Raw genomic sequence first — 24,470 nt, forward strand, 5'->3', positions numbered from 1 at the left:
GAGAGAGCTGGGACCACATTCTAGTCCTCTGTGCTCCAGTTTTCCAACCCCAGAGTTTCAGAGATAGTAATCAAATGATTCACTTGTTCTGCAGTCCTCTGGTACCATGGGACATCAGGGACCGTGTGTATGTGTATGTGTGTGTGTGTGTGTGTGTGTGTGTGTGCGTGTATGTGTGTATATATGTGTGTGTTGTGTGTGTATGTGTGTATATGTGTGTATGTATGTATATGTGTGTATGTAGGTTGTGTGTATATGTGTGTATATGTGTATGTGTATATGTGTGTATGTGTATGTGTGTATATGTGTGTATGTGTGTGTATGTGTGTACGTGTGTATATGTATGTGTATATGTGCGTGTGTATATGTGTGTGTATGTGTGTATATGTGTGTATATGTGTATATATATATGTGTGTGTGTATATGTGTGTGTGTATATATATGTGTGTGTGTGAAAGAGAGAGATTCAGAGGTGCTGAATTTCAGTGCCGTGTGTGTGTGTGTGTGTGTGAGAGAGAGAGAGAGAGAGAGAGAGAGAGAGAGAGAGAGAGAGAGAGAGAGAGAGAGATTCAGAGGTGCTGAATTTCAGTGATGATCCCTAGCCTAGGTTTCCAATGCATACTTTTTTTTTCTTATTAGAGGGACCAGTTAGAACTCAGTGCCTTACACTTGCGTTTTTTCCCCCTTGAGCCACACCTCAAGCCTGGCTTTTTGCTGGTTATTTTGGAGAAAGTCTTCTGAGTTTTCTGCCTGGGCTGGCTTTAAAGCACAATCCTCTAGCCACTCAACCTCTTGGGTAATGAGGATTATTGGTGTGAGTCACTGGTGCCCGGCTCCAACTCCCACTGTTTAATAGGTCCCTGCTCCACAAACCCCTGACACTGGCCTGCATTCGCTTTACTCTGCAGCCAGGCTGCCCACCCATCCTCCTTTCCCCAACCGATTTCTCACAGCCACCTCGGTTGCCATGGACTCCCCACACTGTCACACTCCCCGTACTGTCACAGCCATCAGGAACTACACAGCCCCGGTGGTGCAGTGACTGACACGCTGACAAATTACTAACCGTCTAGCGAACAGGACCAGAGCACTTGCTCTAGAAAACACTGTTTCATCTACAGTGAAGCCTACTCTATCCCTGGATGACTCAACTGACAAAAGTACAGACCCATCTAAAGATGGCCGATGAGCTGGCAGAGGTTACAGATCAGAGGAGAACAGCGTCAGAACATCCTGGAGAGTCCAGGCAATTCTAGCTCAGAAGCAGAGTGGAGAGGAGGGGCAATTACAACAGCAGCACCCCCAGGTCTCCCAGAAGTTAAAACAAAAAGGAGGAAGGAAGGAAGAAAGGAAGGCAGGCTCTGCGTGGGTGGCTCCGTGAGTCCTACCTCCCGGGGAGCTGGGGATGGCAGTCCAGACAAAAAAGACCTTTTCAACCCATGGGATGACACGGGCTTGTCATCCTAGCCCCGTGGGAGGGCGCGATGAGGAGTGCTGCAGCTGAGGCCAGTCTAGGCCATCAAAAGCTAGGCACAGTGGCACACACTGTAGCGATGTGAAAAGCTGAGATGGAGAGGGCTCCAGCTCCATGTCAGTCCAGGCAGAACAGTCTGCAAGAATTTCACATCAGAGGAAGATGGAGGGCCTGTACCTGTCATTCGGCTATGATGAGAAGCCTGAAAATAGGTGGATCTCAGTCCAGACACACACTTGGACTTGAAAGTAAGGTGCTATCTTAGAATTAACCAACCCAAGCCAGGTGCTCATGCTGTAATCCTAGCTACATAGGAGGCTGAGATCTGAGAATTCAGGTTTGAAGCCAGCCAGGGTTGGAAAGTCCATATTTTTATCTCTAACTACCAAAAGAGCTGGAAGTGGAGCTGTGGCTTAAGGGGTAGAGTACTAGCCTTGAGCAAAAAAGCCCTGGGACAATGCCCAGGACCCTGAGTTCAAGACCCAGGACTGCTGGGAACACATGGGTACACACGTACACTCCCACACGTGCGCGTGCGCGTACACACACACACACACACACACACACACACACAGACACACACACACACACTAACTAGCACAAGAAAGGGTTATAGGCATGGCTCAAGAGTAGAGCGCCTGCCTGGCAAACGTAAGACCCAGATCCTGTCCCCGCAAGTTTAAAATGAAGGGTTCCTCCACATAGTCATTCAACAAAAATGGGACACCGACAAGTCTGGGTCAGGCACTTCCACAGTCCTTACTAACCCCTGCTCCCCGGCGGCCACCTGCTACTGTGTCGATGCCTGTCTGGTAAACACTCCTACTTTGAACCCGGTCACACATCATCTGTGTGGCCGGTGTCAGCGATGCCCACCTGGGCGTGAGGAACTCAACACCAGCGCCGACCCCTCCACTCCTCGCTGGCAGCACGACCCGAGCCAGGCCAGGGCCTCCACAGACCTTAGCTACAGCACGAGGACTTCTGGGGTGCCTTCCTGAGGAAAACTAAAGGAAGACTCTGAGAACACGGGACCACGCTGACGTTCTCTGCAGCCACCACCATGGCTCTAAAAGCGCAAAAGCACCCAGAGAACTCGAGCTGCAGGGAGCACGTGCCCTGAGATGGAGCCTCGTCCGGCCAGCAGGCACAGGGTGTGCTCACGCCGCCCCTGGGGAGTCTCCTCAGGAGCCTTCCTCCCTCACTGTTCTTTTCAGAGAAGCCCACACCAGGCCACCGTCCACTCCCACTTCCCACACCACAGGTAATGTCAGGGAGGACTGAAGAGAAGAGAAGAGACAGGACGTCAGCCAGAGGGCCAAGCAAGGCTGTGCCAGAGCAAGAGTTATGGAAGACACATAAAGGAGACGCGACAAAGGCTGTCTCTCTGTTTTGTTCTATGCCAAAATAACAGGGAAATAAAAAGAAAGGTGGTTTAGAGGCAAATAGGAAATTTTGTCTTCAGACACACTGAATTTCAGATGAGATCATGATAAAGGATCCAGGTCAATGGATATAGATTAAAGACAGAGACTATAATGCCAAAGGTTCTGTTTTTACTTTTATTTCGTTTTCTTTAATTTTGCCAGTCCTGGGGCATGGACTCAGGGCCTGAGCACTGTTTGAGGGCTTTCTTCAAGGCTAGAGCTCTACTACTTGAGCCACACAGCACCACTTCTGGCTTTTTCTGTATGTGTGGTACTGAGGAATCGAGCCCAGGGCTTCATGTATACTAGGCAAGCACTTTACCGATAAGCCATGCTCCTGGCCCCTTTTATTTAATTTTTTAAGACTAATCGGTACTTCTGGTAGCATCATTCCCATATAATGTGGTAAAAAAATATGAAGATAAAACCCCAGCAAAAAAACAAAGAACCAGGGGAAGAAAGTATTTGAAGAAACACTCCAAAGTGATTTAATCAAATGTGACTCATGTCATATTAGAATCAGATGAGATCATAGTCAATGCCGGCAAGGTTGCAATAAATTGGCAAGAAAATCTTTTGGCAAGCAATTTGACAGCATGCACTCAGGGCCAAAAAACGTAACTATCATGGCTAGAGTATTACTTCCAGGATCTATACTAGGGAAGTAGAAAAACAATAGGTTTATGACAAACATCTAGGGAAATCTGGCACATGAAAACGGCTCATTGTCTAGTTAAAAAAAAATAGAGGCCATTTAAATATCTAACCGTGGTAGTGAAATTAAAAGCACAGATGTCACTACAGCGAAAGGAAAACGTTAGTTATGAAGAGAGTGTACTCACTCAATGGGGAACGTCCCCAGCTGGGCATCCCAATTATAATGTCCGTGTGAGGACATCACGATTTGGGGTGCACGTTCTCCCCTGCCCCCTCCAAATGCACGCACCGCTCTGACAAGAAGGGGTGAGAGTGGCGCTCTCAGCGGCAGGGGCCGTACCTTGGCTCCGTCCACACTGATGATGCGGTAGCTGTTTCTCGTGACATCGTAGAAGTAAGAAACGGTGACAGCCTGCTTGCTGGCGGGTACCCAGTTCTTCTTGGTGCTGGGGTCAATCTGGAAGACGTGTGCTCGGGTGGTGAAGATGGGCTGTTCTCTGCAACGAGACAGGCGTGTGAGCTGATGGAACATGCCTTCCTGTGTCCTGTGTCGTAATTTCCAGGCCACCTACGGCCCCCAAAAGATCTTGAATGGCTTACTGGGAAGGACACATAAGCATGAAGACAATGAAAACAAGACGAGTGGTTTCTGCAAGCCGTCCTGCTCAATGCTGCAGGGGAGTGGCGTAAGCTGCGCCATCTTGAATTTGCACCTCCGTGTCTAGTGTTGCACTCCTTTTCTGACATCACTTGCCATCTGTAGGACTTTGAGCCAATTCATTTGGAGAAGCATAACGCATAAGTACTCAATTTTCTTCGTATTTCTTTCCTTTGCCGCCGCTCCCCCCGCCCGGCTACACTGGGCTCTGATCAGGTGCAGTGCGACTTCTAGATACGGTCTCACTTTTTTCCCAGGACACCTTTGCTGTGATCCTTTATCAACACCCAGGCTGCAGTTGGGATGACAAGAGTGAATCAACACACCTTGTCTTGCAAACCTTTGCTAATATCAAGGGTTTGCAAAGGTACCCCAAATAGCCAGGATTATAGGTGTGAACCACAGGTACCTGGGCTACAGCATTTTTTGAAGTACTGGGGTTTGAACTCAGGGTCTGGCAGGCTCTCTACTAATTGAGCCATACCTTCAAGCCCTTTTGTTGGTATCTGTTCAGTTTATTTGTAGTTTACATTTAGGATCAACTTGGCCATACCTTTAATGTGCTCCTTCCATGTAAAACCTTTTCGATTTTATGTAGAATTCATCACAACTATCTCTTTACAGAGTCTTGGGCTTGAACTCAGGTCTGGCACTGTCTTTGGGCATTTTTGCTCAAGGATAGCACTCTGCCACCTGAGCTGCAGTGCCACTTCCGTCTATTTCTGTGTATGTGGTTCTGGGGAATCGAACCCAGAGCTTCGTGCATGCTGGGCAAGCAGCTATCACTACGCCACGTTCCCTGCCCCACAAATTCTTCATGCACAATGCCTGCTATATGCTCATAGTCACATTAACATGCTATCTCCGTTTCTTTCAGTTTAGTGATTTAGATCCTGATGATAAATTAAGAAATAAGAAAGATGAATGAGAACTATAGCAAAATTTACTGCATGGCAGTATTTTTTTTTTTTTGCCAGTTCTGGGCTTGAGCTCAGGGCCTGAGCACTGTCCCTGGACTTTCTCAAGGCTAGAGCTCTACCACTTGAGCCTCAGCACCACTTCCGGCTTTTTGCTATGTATGTGGGGTACTGAGGAATCGAACCCGGGTCTTCATGCATGCTAGGCAAGCACTCTACCACTAGGCCAAACTCCCGGCCCCAGCATGGCACTATTTTAAAGTATATACAATGCATTACAAAATACATTCCTTTTTGAAGGTTCTATAGGCAAATTGTCTCAAAACCCATTGAAAGTATGCAAAATAAGACAAAAAGTAACCACCATTTAAAAATAAGTGCACAAAAAGCTTCAAGATTTAATACTGTAGAAGATACAATATCAAATAAAAGCTTTAATTTTGGTCTAGTCAAGTTAATTTTTAAGATTCCTCTGATGTCAAAAGAGATGACATCAAAGAGCAGAACTCCCAGGGAAGGTGAGCGTTCAGTGCTCTGCTCTCTGGATGGAGGGATGTCTTTGAGCACATCCTGCCTGTGTATTTGTTATTGGAAAGAAAGCTCTCAAAGGGAAACTCTTCTGAAAAAGGCAATGTGCATTTGAGCTGCATGCAAGAAATGCATGCCATGACCACTGGCATGGTTTTAGAGAATCATGAAAAGCTTTGCAGCTATTTCTCAAAGGCCGTGCAATAGCTGATGCTTCGTGAGAGCCACTCCAGAGGCCAGCATGCAGAGCAGGCGGAAACTAGCACTCCTTGATCCCAGAACCTTCCATGCAAGTCCTAGGAACAGAGCAATTCCCCCTGGGAATGTAGATTACTAGAGCATTTCCCTTCACAATGACTGAGCTCAGCCACTCTCTCCATCCTCCACCAACACCCTTCTAGCAACTGGGTGTCAGTGACAGAAATAAAAGGAATATTCTCACATCTGTTGTCGGGAGGCCAGGCTGTGGGAACATGTGCGCATGACTGAGGGGGACGCCTGATGTCTGCCTGGCGCAGCTGGGCCACTACTGAACCAGCCCTGTGTTCTCCCCATCATCTGTGTCCTCCCATAAGACAGAAGCAATTTAACCTTCAGTCACGACGGAGAGCTTCAAAGGAATAAAATTATATAGAAGTCTTTGCCTTACTCTCTCCCAGCACTGACCCTGGCCCATGAGTTATAGGCCCTCGCCTGTGAGGGACACAGGCTTCACATCTTCCTTCTTGTGCCCCACACCAAGCGGGGTACTGGATCTAAGCTTCTATGCCGAGAATTAGGGGAAACTCACTGAAAATACAAGATCGCAGGCCTAACACAGCATCCCGAGAGCATCTTCAGGGAAGTAGCTGGCAGTTACACGTGTTTGTTATCCTCGAGGAAGGTGAGCGGAAGGTGAGAGGAAGGAAGGTCACGTTGACACTGCCAGATGATTTAGAAAAAAAGGAGGAAGTCGCCCCTGGAGCCCGGAGACAGCGTCTTTCCTCCGGTCTGCCAAGTGCTACAACAGGTCCCCTCGACCGTCTCCCACAGGTCTGGGGCACAGTGGACCAGGTGCAGGACCTCTGGGTGTACAAGTGTGCAGAGGACGTGAAGGGAAGCAGATGCTTCGGTCAGAAAGGAGTGTGGAGAGGGAGTGTAGGTGGCCAGGCAGGGGACCTCTGCAGGTTCTCTGCGTCCCTCAGGCCTGGGGAATGAGGAAGTGAGGCAGGAGGAGACACAGATGGCAGAACTTTCTGAAGGTCAAGGTGACCAGGCAGACCAGGGGCTACATCTCCAAACTGCCTTCCCAGCTCAGGCACGGACTGAATTCATCTTGGATTGCCCTGGGGATCACAATCAGAACTGCAAAGATGTGGTGAGGCCTGATGGGTTCGAGCTGGACCCTTAGTCACCAAAGACAGGCTGCCTTCTGCGGGAGACCGGAGGGACCCTGCAGTAAATGCTAACCTGTCCTGTTCTGAGGGTGATCACACTGGCAGAAAGCTATGGGCCCCTCCCGAGGCCCCTGGGCAGAGAGGAGAAGCCACAAGCCTGGGATTTCCACACGAATAACCAAACCCAAGGCCACTGGGGAGTCTCATGTTTTTCTTCAGAAATTCAAAAGTTAAATGTTATTTCAAGGAAGGGCAAAAAAAAAAAAAAAAAAAAAGCAGAGATAAAAACAGCCAGGAGCTGACATTTACTGAGTGCAAAGTTCCCCACTCAATCTCTCATTTAGACTGGCAAGAGCACTTCAGGGAAGAAGCCGCACAGGTGGGGGCTCAGACAGGCCAGGTGACCGGTCACAGTTAGTAGATGGCAAGTTGGCTCTTAACCATTATGCCATACTCCCTTCTCGATGAAGAGCTGCTCGTGGCTGATGTCTTCCGATGTGCCTGCTCCTTGAGTCTGGGTGGGAACTGTGATCTGTCTCTAGCTATCCAAATATGGCAAAGGTGAGAGGTTAGCATGATTGGGTTACACAGGATGGTGACTTTTGTCTTCCTGGAAGACTCTATCCATCAATTCCTGCCATGTTTGATAAAGCAATCTGCCATGTCATCAAAATGTGAGAGGACTCCAGCCAACAACCAGAGAAGAACTAAGACCCTTTGTTCTTCCTGGAAGAACAAACTTCTGCCAATCACCATGTGAGCCTGGAAGCACATCTTCTTGCAACACAACCTTCGGATGAAACTTCAGCCTGGGATAACAAGACCCTAGAGTAGCAGAGCGTGCTCAGGTAAGTCACACCAGATTCCTGGCCCTCAAAAACAGATTTTTGTTAGCCAGGTGTGGTGGCTCACACCCATAATCCTAGCTACTCAGAAGGCTGAGATCTGAGAATCAAGGATCAAAGGCAGCCTGGGCATGAAGGAACCTGAGACTCTATATCTCCAATTAACCACTAGAATACGAGAAGTGGGGCTGTGGCACAAGGGGTAGGGCAGTAGCTTGAGCTGAAGAGCTCAGGGACAGCGCCTAGGCCCAGAGTTCAACACCATGACCCCATATTCCACCCCCTCCCCCCAAAAAAAGATTTTGTTTTGGGCAGCTAAGTTTATGGAAATTTATTACACAACAATAAATAACTATCACACTGTCTTCTACACAAAGTTCACTGCATACAGAGATTATATATATCCTTATTTAATTCTCTGGTTGGGGCACAGAGTGGCCGTTACCCACGCAGGTAACTAAAGATTACAAGATGATTTCAGACAATCTCAGTGTCTTTTTTGCTTTGTTTTTAGTACTGGAGTTTGAACTCAACTACACTTTCTAGGCAGGAACTCTACCATTCGAGCCGTGCCTTCAGCCCCCCCACAACTTGTCTTTGCATCAGTACTTGGCCATGAATTCAAGAGCCTGGCGCTGTCCCTTAGCCTTTCACTCAGGGCTGGTGCTCTACCACTTGAGCCACAGACACACTTCCAGCTTTTTTGTTGGCTTCCTGGAGATGAAAATCTCATGTAGTCTTTTGCCTACGCTGACTCTGAACTGGGAGTGACCATGAATCTTGATCTGAGTCATAGCCACCTGACAGCCACTGTGCCCATTTAAACCTCGGTGTCTTCAAGAACAAAAATCAGAGATGTTTGCAACATTCAGGGAAACAGACCCTGGCTCGAGAAGAGGCTCTTTCTTTCTTTCTTTTTTGTAATCTCAGGAAGTAAAGGCTCTGGAACTAGGACAGAGGAGTCAGTTCCTATCAGTGTGCAAATCAGTATAAATAGAAGAGTCAACAAAATCCAACCTTTCCACCCAGGGAGCCACATTTCTTTCCCCACAGAGAGAAATGGCAGAGCCTGTGTGTCAGAGAACAGAAACCACCTTCATATCCCATCTTATTCCCCTTCCTCTGGTGTTCAGTGCTCAGGAGTATATTTCAAACCCACCCCGTTCCCTCTTCACTGCTTTAAATAGAAAGCAGATGTTTCTGCATGGCAAAATGCTTCTTTAGGCCAACAAGATAACCTACTGCTTCCTGGTATGGTCTTTTAAGAGCTGAATAAACACCAATTGCTGCTCATTGAACACATTTTGGAACCTGACAGTAATTGTCCCCAAGAATAATTAGACATTTTGTGCAACATATGCGTATTTGGAATGTGAAACCTTTCTACAGAGAGACCATTCCTGCTTTGAATGATTTCTGGCTCTGTGTGAAATGATTCTGCAAAGAACTGGCACAACCACTTTGTGCAGGAAAGGGGGGGGGAAATAATATTGAAACTTGTCATAATCCTTCACTTTCAGTGTTCAGTGCCAAGAGTTTTTCTGATACCAATCTATAGAACTCAGGTCTCTTTATTTTGCCTACTTCTTTTTGAGTTCAATTGCATCAAACTATTCAGATAAGCCAGGCCAGGTGGCTCACGCCTGTCATCCTGGCTAGTCAGGAGCCTGAGATCTGAGGATCAAGGTTCAAAGCCAGCCTGGGCACAAAAGGACCTGAGACTCTTATCTCCAATTAATCTCTAGAAAACGGGAAGTGGGGCTTGGCTCAAGGGTAGGGCGGTAACCTTGAGCTGAAGAGCTCAGGGACAATGCCCAGGCTCAGTTCAAGCCCCATGGGCACCCCCCCAAAAGAACCCAACAACAACAACAAAACTATTCAGGTATTATTTTTACAGCCATTTAAACCTGACTTCAAAACTTCATAAGGTGCCCTCATTAGCCCTGAGCCCCTTCTGACAGATCCATGTTCTGCACATGCCTTCCCCTAGCTCAGATGGGCTGCTTTCTGGCTCAGCCCCTAGCAGGCCTCGCTGGTCCAGGGGCTTTAGACCACCGGCCCTTGTCCAACAGGCTTCTGCTTTCTTTCTGGCTCCTTTGACAGTGCTGGGGTTGAATCTGAGCCTCACACTCCTCGGTAAGTGCTCTACCACTGAGCCGTCTCAAGGTTTGTTTTGTTTGAGGTAGGGTGTCCCTTCCTATACGCAGGCTGGCCTCGAACTCTTGATGCTCTGCCTCTGCTTCAGGACTTGCTGGGATCAGATATGCGTCGCCATGCCTGGCTTTGTGCTGCTTTCTTCTAGCAATGTCGGAATCATCTGTACTTTCACATTTTTCACGGCAGAACACATACCCTTCCCTGGGCTTAAAGCCTCCTTCCCAGCCTAATTCAGGAGAGCACAAAACAATGCTGAGGAAACAGTGTGTTCCCCCTTTGCTCTAACACACCTGTGCACCGAGATTTTTCACATATGCTAAACCGAACTTACGTTTAGCCCTCAGTGCCATGCTGACATGAGGCTGTGCCCCAGAAACATCAAGCCTACTACAAATAAATTCAATCAAGAGGAACCTGAAAGAAGCCCTGCTCTCCAGGACGCTGTCTCCATCCCCGGGACTGGCACTTCACTGCCTGCGTGGGAGACAGAAGCACAGCCACTTCAGGATTTAAGGCTGACTGACATGGGCAAAGCACCTTCGTGTTGTTGGCAGTGAGCTCCTGAACATGCCTCAGCAGAGTCCAGCCCTCTTTCCCAGCTATCTACAGGAATGGCTACGCCGGTGGCTCCCGCCTGCAATGCTGTACTCAGGAGGCTGAGATCTGAGGGTCGAGGCTCAAAGTCAACCCACCAGGCCAGAAAAGTCTGCGGGACTCAATGAACTCTCAATAAACTACTCAGAAAAGGCTGGACGTGGTGTTGTGGCTTTAGTGGTAGAGTAAAGGAAGCAAGGGGACATAGCCCGGGCCCTGATTTCAAGCCCCAGAACAAGCACTGCCCCCGCACACACACAAAAGAAAGAATTAAAAATGTCCCCGCGTGGAACATGATGTGTTCCCTTTATCAGCAAACTAATGACAGTGCTTATGTGGGGCGTGTTGTGTGGTAGGGTTTCACCCCGAGTTTCCTGGGGTGCCCTCGGAGGCCCTAGCACCAGCTCTAGAATACAACCTGAGCAATGGGTGGCTACCACTCTGCACTTGGCTGTGGGAGCAAGTTATTTTTTATCTTTCCCAGGAATCATGCTCTTCTAAGATGTGACATGCATGGTGTGAAGAGGCTGGTAACTTGCCAAGTCAATTACAAGAGATGCGGAACACGAACCACAGGTGTGCACAGATTCCCAAAGGTATCACCACGCTTTCACGGGTACTACCTGCTGGTCTCTGGGCTAATGAGCCATTTTATATGCAGGTTCCAATAAAACTTTATTTACAAAAACAGGTGGCAAGTATAGAACTGTCAATCTGGGAGATAAAAATAAAGGATTTCCGTCTCCATTTAAATTTTATATAAACAATGAATGATTCAGGAGTTTTCAAGTGAGATAGAACTCAGATACCATAAAACTCTCTCTTGTAAAGCTTTCAAGTCAGTGGCTTCTACTCACAGAATTGTGAAGCCATCACTACTTCCCTTGCCGATGAGAAGCCAAGATGGTGAAGTGGCCTTGGGAATCAGCCTGTCTGCTCCACGAATGGCTTAGACACAGAGTCTTTACAGGACCAGAAATTCTATTCCTAGGTATATACCCAAGAACCGAGAAAGCATTTGTCTATCTAAATGTTGCATATAAACACTCATAGCAACATTATTTATGTAGCCCAAAGGTGGAAGCAATGGAGTATCTACTGAGCGTGAAAGCATGGAGAAACAATGCTTACTTATCCACAATGTGAAACAGTATTCAGCCATACCAGAATGAAAAATGACACCTGCCACATCAACTCTGTCCAGGCCACTGCGAGAAATGTAGCGACAGGGGAGGTTTCCGGGAGGTCTTCCCTACACCATGCACTCAGCACACAGAAGAGACAGCAGAGAAAGCAGGCTCCAGAGGAGATGGACGGAAGCAAATGCTTTCTGGGAAGCCTGGAAGGCTGGAAGGTCGGGAAGAGAACGGTCCTGGGAAGGACGGCCTGGGCTGGCGGCCACTCCCATGAAACATCTCCATGTGCTATGAGTACAGTAATTCAGTTCTCTCACACTTCCAACAGAGAGGCTCCAGGGATCAAAGTGACCTCAGATTCCAGACTTATTTACAAAGGTCAACCAGAAATTAACTGGAATATCCAGCCGCAGGAAGAATCAAGTCAATAAATAAATACAATGAAATACTATGTAGCCATTTTAAAAAGAGAACATTGATTGTGCTAACATTGTTTTCCCTGCAGACATAAGAAATTTGCTAGGATTCCAGTTCTTTACCCATAATTCTAATTGAAGACCTAAGTGCTATTCAAAGGAGAAAGCTCCTGGCATCAAGGTCAAAGGGAAACTTCTTTTTAGCACTCTCCTAATTATCTTATTGTGCTTTATGTTTGGAACATAATGTGCTTGAGACAGCATTTATTTATTTATTTTTTTGCCAGTCCTGGGCTTGAGCTCAGGGCCTGAGCACTGTCCTTGGACTTTCTCAAGGCTAGAGCTCTACCGCTTGAGCCTCAGCACCACTCCCAGCTTTTTTTCTACGTATGTGGTACTGAGGAATTGAACCCGGGTCTTTGTGCATGCTAGGCAAGCACTCTACCACTAGGCCAAACTCCTGGACTATTTATCTATTTACTTATTTTTCTAAGAAGAAAGGAAACAGTGCATCTGCCCACAGCCTGAGCTATGTAAATGGTCACTAGTCCACTACCTGGAATCCAGTCCAGGATCTATCCTGAAGGCATTTTTCTATTAATGGGTTCTAAAGCCCATTTTCCACTATCTGTCAGGAACTCTTTTCACTAAATTCCTAGAAGCCACTAATTCTTGCTTCCCCTCCTCTGGCCTTCACCGTTTTTCTGGTATACATCTATAGGATGTTTGAGAAATCAACTTTCTTTCAAGTTGCTTTATTTCCCCTCATCTTTTGGTTTGGGTTGGGTGTACTCATTTCTTGGGGTTGCTCTACCAAATTATCACAACAGAAACCTGCCAGGAGCCAGTGGCTCACACCTGGCATCCGAACTACCCAGGGGGCTGAGACCTGAGAATGTCCAAAACAAGAGATTCTTTTTTTTTTTTTTTTTGGTAGGTTGTAGGGGCTTGAACTCTGGGCCTGGGCGCTGTCCCTGAGCTCTTCAGCTCAAGGCTACCACCCTACCCTTCAGCCACGGGGCCACTTCTGGTTTTCTGGTGGTTAAATGGAGATAAAAGAGGCTCTCGGACTTTAGTGCCCAGGCTTCTTTTGAACCACGATCCTCAGATCTCAGCCCAGTATGAGTAACTGGCTAGGATTGTAGGTTTGAATCATCAAGCCTGGCGTCCAAGTAACCAACAAAAAGCTGGAAGTGGAAGTGGAGCTGTGTCTCAAGTGGTAGAGTTTTAACCTTGGGAATGAAGCTAAAGCACAGTGCCTAGACCCTGAGTTCAAACCCGAGTTTAAACTTCAGAGAATTACTTCCTTGCCTTTTCCAGCTTCTAGAGCTGGGCCCTTGGCTCCTGCATTTCTTACACCCTCTACATCTGTGATAAAGTATCTTCAGATTTCCCTCTGCTGAGATTCTCCTGTCTCTGTATCCTATGTCTACGCGTGGTAAACGCTCCCCCTGCTTCACTCTTCAAGACAACTACAACTGCACGGGCCCCTGGGCAATTCAGATGAATCTCCCCAGTTCCGAATCCTAATGCCAACTGCAGACTCTTTCATCACCTACAGTAAGTACCATTACAACTGGCGGCTCAAGGACAGTCCCCAGCCTACCACAGCCATGTGAAGCAATCCCTTCAAATGAGCCTCCAGGAACACCTTGCAGGCCTGTCTTCTCACAGCCACTGCTCGATGGGAGACGGGGCACGGGGCACTGTGTGACGAGTCACTTCCTGCCTTGCCAGTGCTGGAGAGCCTGCACTGTCCTCTTAGCTGAGCTTCCTTTCACCATGGCTGCCTGTGCCAGCTTCAGGAAGACGTCATTGTGGAATGCCACTCCCACACTCTCAGCCACGTCGACTCCCCATTTCGCCAGGGCTGCCGTTAAGGGCCAGGTCTCAGCACAGTGCTCATTTCTGCTCTCACTGACTGGCTGCACAAGCCTTAGACGTCCTGAAGCGTGAGCTGGCCTTCTCCCCCATACCCCAGCCTCTTCTACGTTCTATTTCTGACACTGACTTTCTTTCACTTGCATCCAGAAATTTGCCAATTGCTTGACTACTGGTAATTCCCTCCGACTCATCTGGCTGACCTGGGATTGTATTTTTCATAATCTCTTTATTATTATTTTAATAGATTCTGAGAGAGAAGGTATAAATACACCCAAGCTCTGACTCTTCTGTCTTGAACTGTAAGATAATCTCATTAATTTTTGCAAAGTTATGAGTTGCAAATGCTTAGAAGATAACAGGTCTTCTAGGTCCACAGGGGGTGGAGGTGGGATGGGTGTTACAGGCTCAGACGGAGTCCCATCCCATCAGCTTGTCACACTGCTTCCTCCTGTGACACACAGAGCCCTTCCTCGTATGAGCACCAACGCTGCCTGAAACAAATTTGCCAGTGCAGGTTAAGAAACTGGTGCTGAGCTTCCTCTTTCCAGGGACTTAAAGGGAAAAAAAGAACCGGCTCTTCCATCTAATGCCAGATACAGGCATTGTGCCACTGTGCCACTCTGAGTCAAGTTCACCTTCACAGGGTCCTTCAGCCTCAGAGAACCCTTTTACTGAAAAGCAGAAGCTGCAGGAAACATCCCTGCTTTGTAAAGGTTTAAAAATAAACGCGGGCATTTGAAGGAGTATAAAAATAGTGTGCCCTCCGCTCTACAGAGCCGCACAGCATTAGGGGTGTTGTGGCCGGGAGGAAGCCCAAGAGGCCACGCTGAATAGAAAGCCCTTTCAACCTACAACATCCAAGGCACGGCCAAGGGAGCCTTTTCATTGTGTGCTTGATTCCCTTGTGTTACGCCATGCCAGCCATGCCCCCATTCATGCTAACCACAGGTGCCCAGCTATAATAAATGACTGTGAAGTCCGGGCCCTCACCCAGGCTTTGCCTCTAGCTGCCTTTAGTCTCCTCCGCCTCAATCTCTGTACCCAGGCTACAGGCTTCACAGAAGGGAAGTTCCTGCTTATGTCTTGCCCAAGCCTTTCCACGAGCGGTGCCCTTCCCTGCACTGCTTCTGCTCCTGTCACTCTCCTCCAGCAGACCACCCCTTAGTCCTTAGACCAGTCACTTTCTCCATCTGAGCCTCCAGACTTGCTTCCTCCCAGACTGGATCTCTCCCAGGAGCCTGGGCTCCCCTGGAGAACTTGTGCAAAGAGCCACAGGAGTTCTGTGCCCATCCCCTTCTGGCAGGGCACAGGCCTTCATTCTGGAACCTGCAGTGTACCAGGAAGGCCATACCTGGCACTGCCCAGAAGCTCTGAGTGAACCCTCATCCCAGGCTCACTGGAGCAGAGCCTTGCTGGACAGCATGGGGTGGGAGGGGGGGCGGGGCTGAACGCCCTCCCCCTCTGCAGCAGCGCTGCTAGGCGGTGGCTTTGCAGGTTGATCCCTTCGGCCCCCAGCACCGGAGCACAAGGGAGCCTTGCACAAGTGACCTTTCATGGCACACCCTACCTGGCCTGAAGGAAGCTGAACATGAACTTGAGGGCTGTGCCCACGTCTTACAAGCTGTTTTAGAGCCAGATCAGAGAGAGCCAGGCACCCAGAGAGCTTGTGTCAATAAGGAAGCATGCGAGAAGGGTGCCAGAGAGGGAGGACAGAAGGAGACGAGGCAAACGCCCAGTAAGTTCCTTTTGTACTTTGGATTCAGAAGGAAAACACACAGAACATTAGTGGATCTTGAGTCAGTAGAAGGGGAAGAACAGCGTGTTTCTGCCGCTCTGCAGAGGGCTCTGGCTGCTGTGTGGGAATTCATGGTACAGGGTCTTCTAGGGGCCCTGGTCTCCTCGGAAGGAAGATCTGAGGTTCCACTTTTGGCAGAACAGGAGGCTCACGTGCGCTGGCTCACGTCTGGCCCCGGAGCAGCCCTTGCCTGTTCCCATGCACCAAGGACATGCTGCCTGGCTCCTCCGATAGGCCAGATGGCATGTGTCACCTCTCCCTCCTCCCCTTCGTGATGACTTCTCTGAATGTCAGGTCTCCAGCCCCAGATCTGCGGTGTTTCAAGCACATTTCCATTTCAGAGCTTCAAGGCACGAGTTCCGGCTCCTCTAAGAGAGCTGCCTCCCCGAGGTCCACTCCCCAGGGCCTCAGCGGAACCTCGGGAAAGGCAGCTTCTGGGGAACCTAGGGTTCACATACACATGGGCTCACCTAATCTCCCCAAACTGTGAGAAATCAGCACCTGAGTCTTCATCTTGCATAGGAAACTAAAAAAGAGAAAAGGATCAAATGACTTAAGAGTCCACAGAGAGGTACTAAGTGACGCCACCTCTGTCACCTAGCCAGCACGGTGCTTCAGGCTCCCTTTACATTTGTTCTCTGTGCCTGTCGTCAGGTATGTGCCACGCCAGGCCTATTCAGGCTCCTCTTGGACCCCGCCCCTCGCCGAAGCCCTCCTGAAGTGCCTGGTTGTCTCTGCGTGACAGGTTCATTCTTCTGCATCTCTGCCAAGACTGACAGCCCAGGATGCACAGAATTATCCAGAAATCCCAACTCCTTCGGACTGCCGCCTGCCCTGCTCACTGCTGCATCAACTACTAAGCGGTCACCTTTCACAGCTCCGTGTTTCTTGGTGACTTAGGTCCTGTTTGATTCTTCATGACTGGAGCACACATACAGCGGCGTCTTGGTCTTGGACGTCTCTCCACCCTGCCTCAGCCCGTCTAACTCTACCCTACCCTGTCATGTCCCCTCCCTGAGGTTCACCTCAGGGAGATCACCCCCTGACAGGGACACACGTTATCTAGTCCATTCCGGCTGCTTTCACAAAATAAAGAGGCTGCATAGCTTATAAACAATAGAAACTGATTCCTCACGGTTCTAGACACCTGGACGTCCAAAATGGAGGCAGTGGCAGCAATCTGATGTGCTTGATGAGGGTCTGCGTTCTGGTTCACAGACGGTGCCTTCAAGATAACTTTTAGAAACTTTTCTTGTCCATGACCAGAACTCGAACTCAGTCTCTGATGCTCTTGCTGACTGGATGGTGCTCTACCACCCGAGCCAGGCCTCCAACTCCTCTGAGTCTCCTATGGAGGGCATTGATCCCATCCCTGCTTCTGTGGTCATGGCCTAATCGCGTCTCAGACGCTCCATCTCCTAATGCCAGCACGTGTGAATTTTGCAGTGACAGGCGACTCAGACCAGCACCTCCACACCACAGCTCCTGACGCAGCCCAGACCCAGTCATGCTTCACCGCCTTCTAACATGCAGGCCATACAAGTATCCATTCATTATGCTTTCCTTTATTTGTGTGTGTCATTAGACTTTAGGTTTCACGAAAGCAAGAATTCTCATTTATCTGGTTCCAGTACCTGGAAAACACCTTTCAGTAAAACTGAGGAAAGGAATGAATTTATAACTAAGTAATTTCTACTCAATACCCATTTTTTCCTGCTATCTGTAAGTCTACAAAGACAGGGCCAGGCCTGTCTTAGTCACCCCTGGAGGCTTACAATAAATATCAATTAACGGAGTGAATGGATGAAGGGGCAAAGCTAGTTTATTTATAAGAAGTGCTGGGCTCCACCTACCGTGTGCAAGGGTACCCGGTCTGGTTCCCTCCCCGGGTCCTCATCTGCTGCCCTGCAGCTTCTGCTCCCACTGGCTGGTGCTTTAACACGGGTGACCTAAATAGGGCTATTGATTCTAATAAGCCCAAGCAGAAAACATCAGAGGCCCTTAGAGCATCAGAGATTTGAGCACACAGAGTGGTTTTTACATCACCCACATAAATATTTGATCCCAGTGGTGTGGGAGAAAACTAATTTTACCAATTACCAAGGTGAGTTCCAAGGGCTACCTGAAAACAGATTCCCTAGAAGTCCTCAACCACGAACTTGCAGCAATAAACCTGTAAGGAGATGCAACCCAGGTTTCAGATCACAAATTGCAGCCTGAGCTTTCCTTATGCAGCTGCATCAGGATTCCAGGTCACTTTAGCATTTAGCAGGGAGGAGAATTCGCTCCAGGAGAAAGGGCATACAGATAAACCAAACCATCAATTTTGCTAAGACATGCAGAGAACTGAATATTGCACTTTAGCCTAACTAGCAGGCTGGCTTGAACCTCCACAACGTAGGGAGATGCTGGACTGGGGAGCCAATCCTGAAAGCTGCAACACTAAAAGCAACTTCCTGCTCAAGGCTCTGGCACAGCAAGATGTGACCAAAAAAAGCTCCAGTGTTACCTCAGAGACAAAAAATGCCTACAGCCACCTGAAGATCATACATGGGCCTGGATGTGAAATTCTGATTCACAGCTGGAAAAGAGGTGAGCAATGTGTGCTTTGGAGGCTAACAGTATGCTCTGTACTGAGATTAATGTCCAGCCACCATCAGACACAGATCCAGACCCCCAGGTCCACGTATCCAAAATTTAATAAATGTGTCTGCATAACACAACCTAACAAGACCAAAGAGATTCGGAGAATCTCTGTTGAAATCTGAGGAAAAAGAGTTAGGAAAATTGAGAGACGGAGAGGTGAGAAAGAAAGTAATGGAATGGCTCAACGTGTTCGAGGAACAAGAAATCTGCACGTGACGTGGTCACAAAAGGAGAGCGAATCCCTACTTCAAACCTCCGCTTTTCAAGGTGAGTGGGCAGCACTTCTCTGAGGCACATCTCCGCTTTCCCCTTTAAATTTCAAGCTGCACTTCTGAACAAAAGGATGTTTTCTGTAAAACTACTATAAACGTCTTAAAAAAAACATGAACCTTAGAGCTGGACAACACCCCCCCCCCCCGCACACTGCACTGTGTGCCCTGGCTGTGTAACTTTCACCTCCTTGAACTTCCACCCCTCCTGACCCACGACTTGTGAAGTTTAGATAACACAGACAGGTAGTCAATAACTAGTCACTCCCTTATCCCGGCAGAACTCCTCCATGGAAACCAAGCGAGTTCTCACAGTGACTATCTGGCAGACCCCATCATTCTGCAACTTTAAAGACAAAGATACTGAGCCATCACAGAAGGGAGCTGGAGGCGCAGACCTCTCCCACGGACAATCCTCTGGCAGTGAGAGGAGAATCAGGCCAATTAAGATTTCACAGCCGACAGATCGTGAACGATGACGTACCACCTTCGTCCTCTGTGATGTCCATGCTTGTGTCGATTTAACCAAAGTCTTAAAAAGCTGCATTGATTTTTGCTACGAGGACAACCTGCATGGAGCCCTAGCTGGCTCTACTCTTGGGAGAGAGGTCCCCAGGGCCTGCCATGCAACCGATCTGGATGGGACCAGCCATGCACCGGGTACTGCACTTCATTATTTAAAGCATGAGGCATTGTTTCCTGGGGGGGGGGAGTGAAGCTTTCAGAACATTTAAAATTCATGGGCGAAGCCAAGGAGTAGCTTTTTATAGTGCCTCACTTGAAGGGAGTGATATTAGCTTTCGATCCAACCCTAATTCTAGTTCTCCAGAATATTCAGCCTCAGTAGGGCATCATTGTGTTTTGTTTTCTAGCCCACCGAAAACAAATAAATACGAAGGAAAAAGATGAAGCCGGGTGGGGGAGGTCTGACAAAGCTGAACTCACTGTTAGCAGCTGGATTTCTTGGGAGTCACCCTTAGACTCAGTGGGTCAGGTTCTCCAGGGCCTGATGAGAGGGGATTCCCTAGCCACCCAGGGAAGACACGGGGCCCACTTTAAGGCATAAAGCCTGGCCTGGTGAGCTCAGTCTGACACTTGCCTCACCTAACGTCCTATCAGGGAGCAGAACTTGATGACAGCTGGGGCACATGAAGGCCAGCTTGGCGCCCTGAAAGGTACAGGAGGGGGAGTGTGCACACCCTAAGTCATGCCATGAGGAACGCTGTTATGCCCACACTACAGAGGAAGAAGCTGAGGTTCCGAGATGAGCCAAGGGCTCACTCTTCCCCAGACAACACTGCACATACTGCTTCTAGAAAGGAAAGGCAGACAGGTGGTCCGGGGCCACCAGATATCCTCAGGGCTGTGTCCCTCAGAGAGGCTCAGCCCTTGAGTCGGCCTCCCTGGGGGTGGGGGAGCCTGGCAACGCCCTCCGCTGTTTACTCAGAGCCAGAAGCTGTAACACAAAGCTTTGACAAAACCCACAGCCCACCTCCTCTGCCACCAACGCTGGGCACAGGCACCTGTAACAGCCTCTATGTCAGTGACCCAGAGTCTACCAGCTGGGTCAGTACAGCTGCCCCTGAAGGACAGCTGGTGATCTACAAGGCTCTCTTCCTCAGTCCTCGCTTGCTGGTTCAAGATCTCCTTTTCTCTAAGTTGAATATGGCTAGGTCCTTGAAACAAGAAGTCCTTCTCTCTACCGAGTCAAGAACCCATCCTACCAGAAAAGTACAACTCTATCTGCAGAGGGTGCTCCCGGACCCCACAGAATCCCTCCTCCCGTTGGTGTTGTTTTCGTTTGTTTTTCCTGATTGTGGGGCTTGAACTCGGGGCCTGGGCAGTGTCCTTGAACTTTTCTGCTCAAGGCTAAAGCTCTACAACTTCGAGCCATCGTCACAGAACACCCACTCACACAACCCCTCTGGCCGCCTCTCCTGGAGGTGTCCCTGTGCGGCTTCTTCTGGAGACCACTGGCATCCGTACCCTGGGCCACGCTTCAGCTAGTCTTCAAACACTGAATCAGCACCAGGCCACCTGCAGAGAGATCTCCACCACCAGAAAGTCCTGTGGTTTTTTTGTGTTTGCTTTGTTTTTTTAAAGATAAAGGACATTGGGTGTTGGCAGCTCGGGCCTTGTAAATCTAGCAACTTAGGAAACTGAGATTGAAATGAGGACTGTGGTTCAAAGTCAGCCAGGGAAAGAAAGCCATGAGACACTAATCTCCACTGAACCGCCGAGAAGCCAGAAGTGGAGCCATCGCTTAAATGGCAGAGCACTAGCCTTGAGCACACAAGTTTAGAGACAGTGCTCAGCCCTGAATTCAAGGACTGGCACCAACAATACGTTCACACGTGAACGCATACACACACACGTGCGTGCGCACATGCCTTTGATTCACCAGAGGCGCCGTCCGAGGCTGGGGACGCTGCAGGGAGTGAGGAATGGTGGGGGTTTCTGCTCAGCTTAAGTGGTAGGGCTATGAATCCTCAAGTCTTCCTCACACCGTGACGGATCTGCCTCACTCCTACCTCAAGATGTTTATGGACCCCCAACTGAAAAAAAAGTGTTCATGGGGGCTGCTCTCTCTAGGGAAATCATCCAGGGCTCCCTGCTTCACACTCCCCTGTTCTGAGCCGGGTCTCCCCGCTTTTCCCCCAAAGCCTCCCGGACTCGGAGAATCCTGGAAACCAGCAGGCATCAGCATCCCTGGCCACAGTACTCCTTCCTGCCTGGACGGAGGCCGAGGAGTCCTCGTGGAACACCCCACCAGCACACAGACACTCCTTCCTGCCGCTGCAGCCATCTGCCTGGACCAGGCCCCTCTGCCTCCTCTGTGAGTGACTGTCACTCACAGTCACGTGGTGGACCCCTCTTTACCTGGAAACGTGCACTGCCCTCTCCCTCTGCCACCCACATGGCCGCCCCTCGGCTCCCTCAGGTACGTGTTTTCCCACCAGCTCTACATTCTTCCTGGAGAGCCACGCTCATCCCCGCATCGACCCCTGCCTCCCCGCCTCACAGGCCCCGCCGTCTGCCTTCTCCACGTCCAGACCAGCACCAGGCTCCACCGCAAAGCTGGCTGGGAGAGCCCCACCTGCGCCTCTCGTTCTCTGACCTCCACCTGTCATTCCGTAGGAGCCCACAGTCTGCTTCTCGGGAAAGCAGCAAGCCCATGTCATCACGTGCTCTAACCTCCCACCCCCTGCCCTCCACCCCACAGGTGACTCCTGCCGCCACACCCTCAAGGTGGCCTCCTTTCCAAAGGAGGCGCCTCCTGCCCCCTCCAGGAGCAGCCCTCGCAGGGGCTCCGAACACCCAGGAGGGTGGGTGTGGCTCCTCTGTCCTCTGCTCTCTGGCAGCCTCCTGCCACATCCAAGCACCCATGCACCCACCTATGCACCACGGTTCTCCACACCAAATGCCTCCTCTCATTCCCGACTGCCTCATGTCATCATCCTAGTCGACCTCGTCCCCCGACACGACGCCGCCCTCCCCGCTCACCTGCCTCCTGGCTGAGCCTCCATACACAGCGGGCTCAGCGCAGAGGCTCCAGCACCCTCCACACCACCAGCTCCACCGCTCCTGAGCCCTCCTGGAGACGCCTCTCCACCGCCACCGCCCACTGGCCTGTCCTTCCACCTTCTTCGCTGGCTCCCTCTCCGTGGCCACCTGAGGGGTGGACGGCCTGGGCTCATCGTGAACCGTCTCCTCTGCCTGCTGCTTCCCGCAGGGCCCTGGGCTGCCAGGTCCTCTCCCATCTGGACCTTCAGTGGAGCCCTAGAGTCATCGTTAGCTGCTTCTCCTCACCGACATTCATGCTCCCTGCTTTCCCACTCACCGCAGGGCTCCTCCATATTCCCACCTCTTCCTCACCCCACGGGCCGTGTGTCACCCTCCTGCAAGTTCTAACAAAACCCGAGTGGAGGCTGCTCCCTCTCCTCCAGGCCTCTGAGACCTGAACAGCCTGTGTCCATTCTCCTGCCTTCTCACGCCTCGCTCCCTGCCACAGCTTCCCAGGTCCCGCCTCACGCGGTCTTTTCCTACTTTTCTGCAAGCCCACCGTGAGCTGCGTCCGTCCATCCCTCCCTCCCTCCCTCCCTCCCTCCCTGAGATCCTGCCATGCCGTCTCCAAGTGTTCAGAACAGCGCTTTACCACTCTACGCCTGTGCACCTGCTCCTCCCTCTACCTTGTGCATTTTGCTTCTACCTTTGGGTGAGGTGACGGCTTAAATGTAAGTATCGGTTATCAGGGGAGAGAGGTGTGCAGGACGTAGGGACAGGTGGAGTCTCATCACTCACCAGAACTCCAGTACCACAGAAAAAGTAATAATGTCTGCTTTACTCATCAAACGGATGACATATGGAAATAATATGCTGGAAAAATACACTGGAGCCAGGAATTCATTTCATCTGTGTCTTTTCATCTTTATTCTATTGTTGGATTATAATGGTTAGGTGGGTAAAGGGAAGTCTCAGATCATTAAAATTTGTTGACAGAACTTTCCAATTATCATCAAATGTTTTATATTGTTTTATAAACAATATAAGGGAGGTAAGGACCACGTACACAGGCATACACAGAGGACAGGCAGGTCAGGTTAAGTTACAGCATGCTTGAAATGTCCAACTAAGGAGGATCAAGTCATGAATCATCACTACCGAGGTGGTGCCTTGTGAGCAGCTTCTGTCAAATACCCATTCTGTGTGCGATGCAAAGGCCGCCCTGGGGATGTGCTCCAGCATGGTCACAAGCAAACACCTACCCGTCCTCTCCACCACAGTGGGTTCTTTGGCCACTGTCGATGGTATACCATCTACACATTCTCATTCGAATTAAGACTCAGAGTTCCATCTCCAATGCCTTCTCAGATTTAGGGGATTAGACTTTAAGAGAAACAGGGTTTGGCTGGGTGTGTGCTCAGGTAGTAGGAGCACGTGCAAGGCCCTGAGTTCAAACACCAGTACCACTAACGAAGGAAGCAAAGAAAAGATGGAGGGAGAAAGGGAAAGAAAGAGGAGGGGAGGGAGACAAAAGGAAGGCAGGGAACGAGAGGAAAGAGGAGAGGAGGAAGAGGAGAAACCAGAGCTTGCTATGATCTGGTTTCTCTGACCCTCTCGATTTTGGTCTACTGCTGGACTCCATGAGTGGGCGCAGGGCCAGTGATGTGGGGAAGGGGTCAGCCGACCCTCCGTGGGACATGGGTTGTCACACAATGGGGGAGGAAGGTCGGCAGAGACAGGCCACCCCCCCACCGCTACCTCTGCACACGGGCGTCATGCCAGCGCTCCAGCAATGTCCTCTCCCTCTGAGAGATTATCTGCTCCATGGAGCAAGGAAATCCAAGCCTCCCGGAGGTTAATAAACTCACAGATCTCATTGCTCAAAGAGGCACCCTTTCTCTGTTTACCTCGACAACACCAATTAAAAGCTTTTCCAGTTAGTGATCCCCAGAGAGCTCTCATACCCAGGCAGCAGAGGCTACAGTATCCCTCACTAATTAGGTCCCTGCGGGCAGTGCCCTCTCATAACCCAGAGGTTTCCTCATGGATCACGGGAATGAGCCAGGGCCAACATCAGGGTCTGGTTCAGCCATAGGCATACATGGAAATCCACTCATCTTGCGGCTCTCCTCTGTCAAGGAAAGGTGGTACCTCAAAGAGTTGTGGGGTTTTGTTGTTGTTGTTGTT

The 24,470-nt window shown here is 49.7% G+C and overlaps 1 protein-coding gene across 2 annotated transcripts in view; it reads right to left on the reverse strand.

Moving 5' to 3' along the window:
* The window catches only part of Homer2 (homer scaffold protein 2), a 48,874-nt gene that overhangs the window by 16,002 nt on the left and 8,402 nt on the right, over window positions 1-24,470 (reverse strand). For both annotated transcript variants that reach the window (XM_090321470.1, XM_090321469.1), the window contains one exon: window positions 3,899-4,055. In XM_090321470.1, the coding sequence (XP_090177596.1) occupies window positions 3,899-4,055 (157 nt within the window). Of the gene's footprint in view, window positions 1-3,898; window positions 4,056-24,470 lie in introns of those variants that run through there.

The sequence above is a fragment of the Megascapheus bottae genome, chromosome 30 (genome assembly GCF_031878675.1).
Source record: "Megascapheus bottae isolate mThoBot1 chromosome 30, mThoBot2.hap1, whole genome shotgun sequence".
NCBI classification, from domain to species: Eukaryota; Metazoa; Chordata; class Mammalia; order Rodentia; family Geomyidae; genus Megascapheus; species Megascapheus bottae.